This window comes from Crocodylus porosus, unplaced genomic scaffold, assembly GCF_001723895.1.
Source record: "Crocodylus porosus isolate Cpor-Errol unplaced genomic scaffold, CroPor_comp1, whole genome shotgun sequence".
Lineage (NCBI taxonomy): Eukaryota > Metazoa > Chordata > Crocodylia > Crocodylidae > Crocodylus > Crocodylus porosus.
The window spans coordinates 13,733,347-13,735,212 of record NW_017728907.1 but is presented as its reverse complement, the minus strand read 5'-3'; the positions used below and the strand labels follow the sequence as shown (position 1 = coordinate 13,735,212).

At 47.2% G+C, this 1,866-nt stretch overlaps 1 protein-coding gene across 6 annotated transcripts in view; it reads left to right on the top strand.

The window, feature by feature from the left end:
* Nucleotides 1-1,866, top strand: part of LOC109307113 (dimethylaniline monooxygenase [N-oxide-forming] 2-like) — a 30,464-nt gene that overhangs the window by 17,363 nt on the left and 11,235 nt on the right. For 2 of the 6 annotated variants that reach the window (XM_019530806.1, XM_019530809.1), the window contains exon 9: nucleotides 126-699. The exons of 2 other annotated variants lie outside the window; for them this stretch is intronic. In XM_019530806.1, the coding sequence (XP_019386351.1) occupies nucleotides 126-558 (433 nt within the window). In that variant the 3' untranslated portion in view covers nucleotides 559-699. Of the gene's footprint in view, nucleotides 1-125; nucleotides 700-1,866 lie in introns of those variants that run through there. 2 more of the 6 variants (XM_019530805.1, XM_019530804.1) reach the window with 1 other exon arrangement.

The window sequence follows — 1,866 nt, the reverse complement described above, 5'->3', positions numbered from 1 at the left end:
CAGCTTGGAGCTTCAAATGAATCAGGATATTTCAATGGTATATTTTATCTTTATGTGGAAAGATGATGTGCTAATAACAATATAGGAATATTCTTTTATTTCTTTGCTCTTGTTTCCTAATCAAGGGGTTTTTCCAGAGATTACAACAACATAAGATCAAGTTTTATTGTTTACATGGATGAAATTGCATCATGTATTGGTGTAAAGCCCAACGTACTGCTGCTGTTCCTGACAGATCCAAAGCTGGCTCTGGAGGTCTTCTTTGGCCCATGCACATCCTACCAATACCGTCTAGTAGGACCAGGAAAATGGGGAGGAGCCAGAAATGCCATCCTGACTCAGTGGCAGCGGGTGCTGACACCTCTGAGGACACGAGTTGTCAATGATTCTCCCAATCAGTCCTCAGCTTTAGGCTGGTTTACACTTCTTGGTCTGCCTGCATTTCTTGGCACTATTTTCCTTATTTTCAAATATTCCCCTCCGTTGTGGTTCCCCGGAGTAAGTCTTAATGGTGACATTTCCTTTTGGGCAAGAGACTTTATGAAAGGAGGGCTCTGATTTCCTAGTGAGAGTTCTAAGATGGTCAAAACTATTGACCAGCTCCAAGAAGCATTTAGATTCTTCCAGCCAAGCAAATCTTTGATGAAGCCCACTGTTTACCTTGACATAATAAATGAGGAAATGAAAACCTAGTTTCAACCAGCTTGCTTCTTGCTTCAAATCTGTATTAACATTTTAGCCAAAATTCCCTTTACACTCGAGACTACCTATCTACCCACATGCCACCAGTAGTAATTTGTAGGGCTATGTGAAGCTTCAGTCCCTGATTCGATTCAACAGAGATTCGGCCCCTCTCTTCCCCTGAACTCTGCTGCTTACAGTCCACGGGGCCAGCCTGCCCCCTTTTGCCACAAGTCCTAGGCTTATGTCCTTCTAATTCCCACCCTTTTTGCTCATGTGGCTCCCCAGCTACACACAGGGGTTTCCACTTTGCCTAATTTCATAGTAGTATGGGGTCAGAAGGGACCTGAATAGATCATCTAGTCTGACCCCCTGCCACTGGCAGGAGCATGCGCTGGGATCACGCAACCCCAGACAGATGTTCATCCAACCTCTTTTTGAATTTACCCAAGGTAGGATCGAGGACCACTTCCCTAAGAAGTTGGTTCCAGATCCTAGCCACCCTAACAGTGAAATAGTGCCTCCTAATCTCTAACCTGAACCTATTCCCCAGAAGCTTCTGGCCATTGTTCCTCATCACCCCAGATGCTGTTGGGAGGAATAGGGCCCTTCTTATTTGCTGCTGAGCTCCCCTAATGAGTTTGTAGGCAGTCACCAAATCCCACCTCAGCCTCCGCTTGCTGAGGCTGAAAAGGTTCAGGTCCCTCAGCCTCTCATAGGGCCTGCCTGTTGTCCTTCAACCAAGTGGGTGGCCCTCCTCTGAACCCTCTCAAGGCAGGCCACATCCTTCTTAAAGTGTGGTGCCCAGAACTGGACACAGTACTCCAATTGTGGCCTGACCAATGTTGCATAGAGGGGGAGTATCACCTCTCTGGACTGGCTTGAGATGCATCTTTGGATGCACGGCAAGGTGCGGTTGGCTTTGCTGGCTGTGGTCTGGCATTGACGGCTCATGTTCATCTTGGAGTCAATAATGACTCCAGGATCCCTTTCTGCCTCTGTGCTCACAAGGCGGGAGCTCCCCAGCTTGTATGTATGCTGTGGATTCCTTCTCCCCAGGTGCAGCACCCTGCATTTATCTACGTTGAACCCCATTCTATTATCATCTGCCCACTTCTGTAGTCTGTCTAAATCTAATTACAGCTTCTGTCTCCCTTCAAGCGTGCCTATGTCTCCCCACATCTT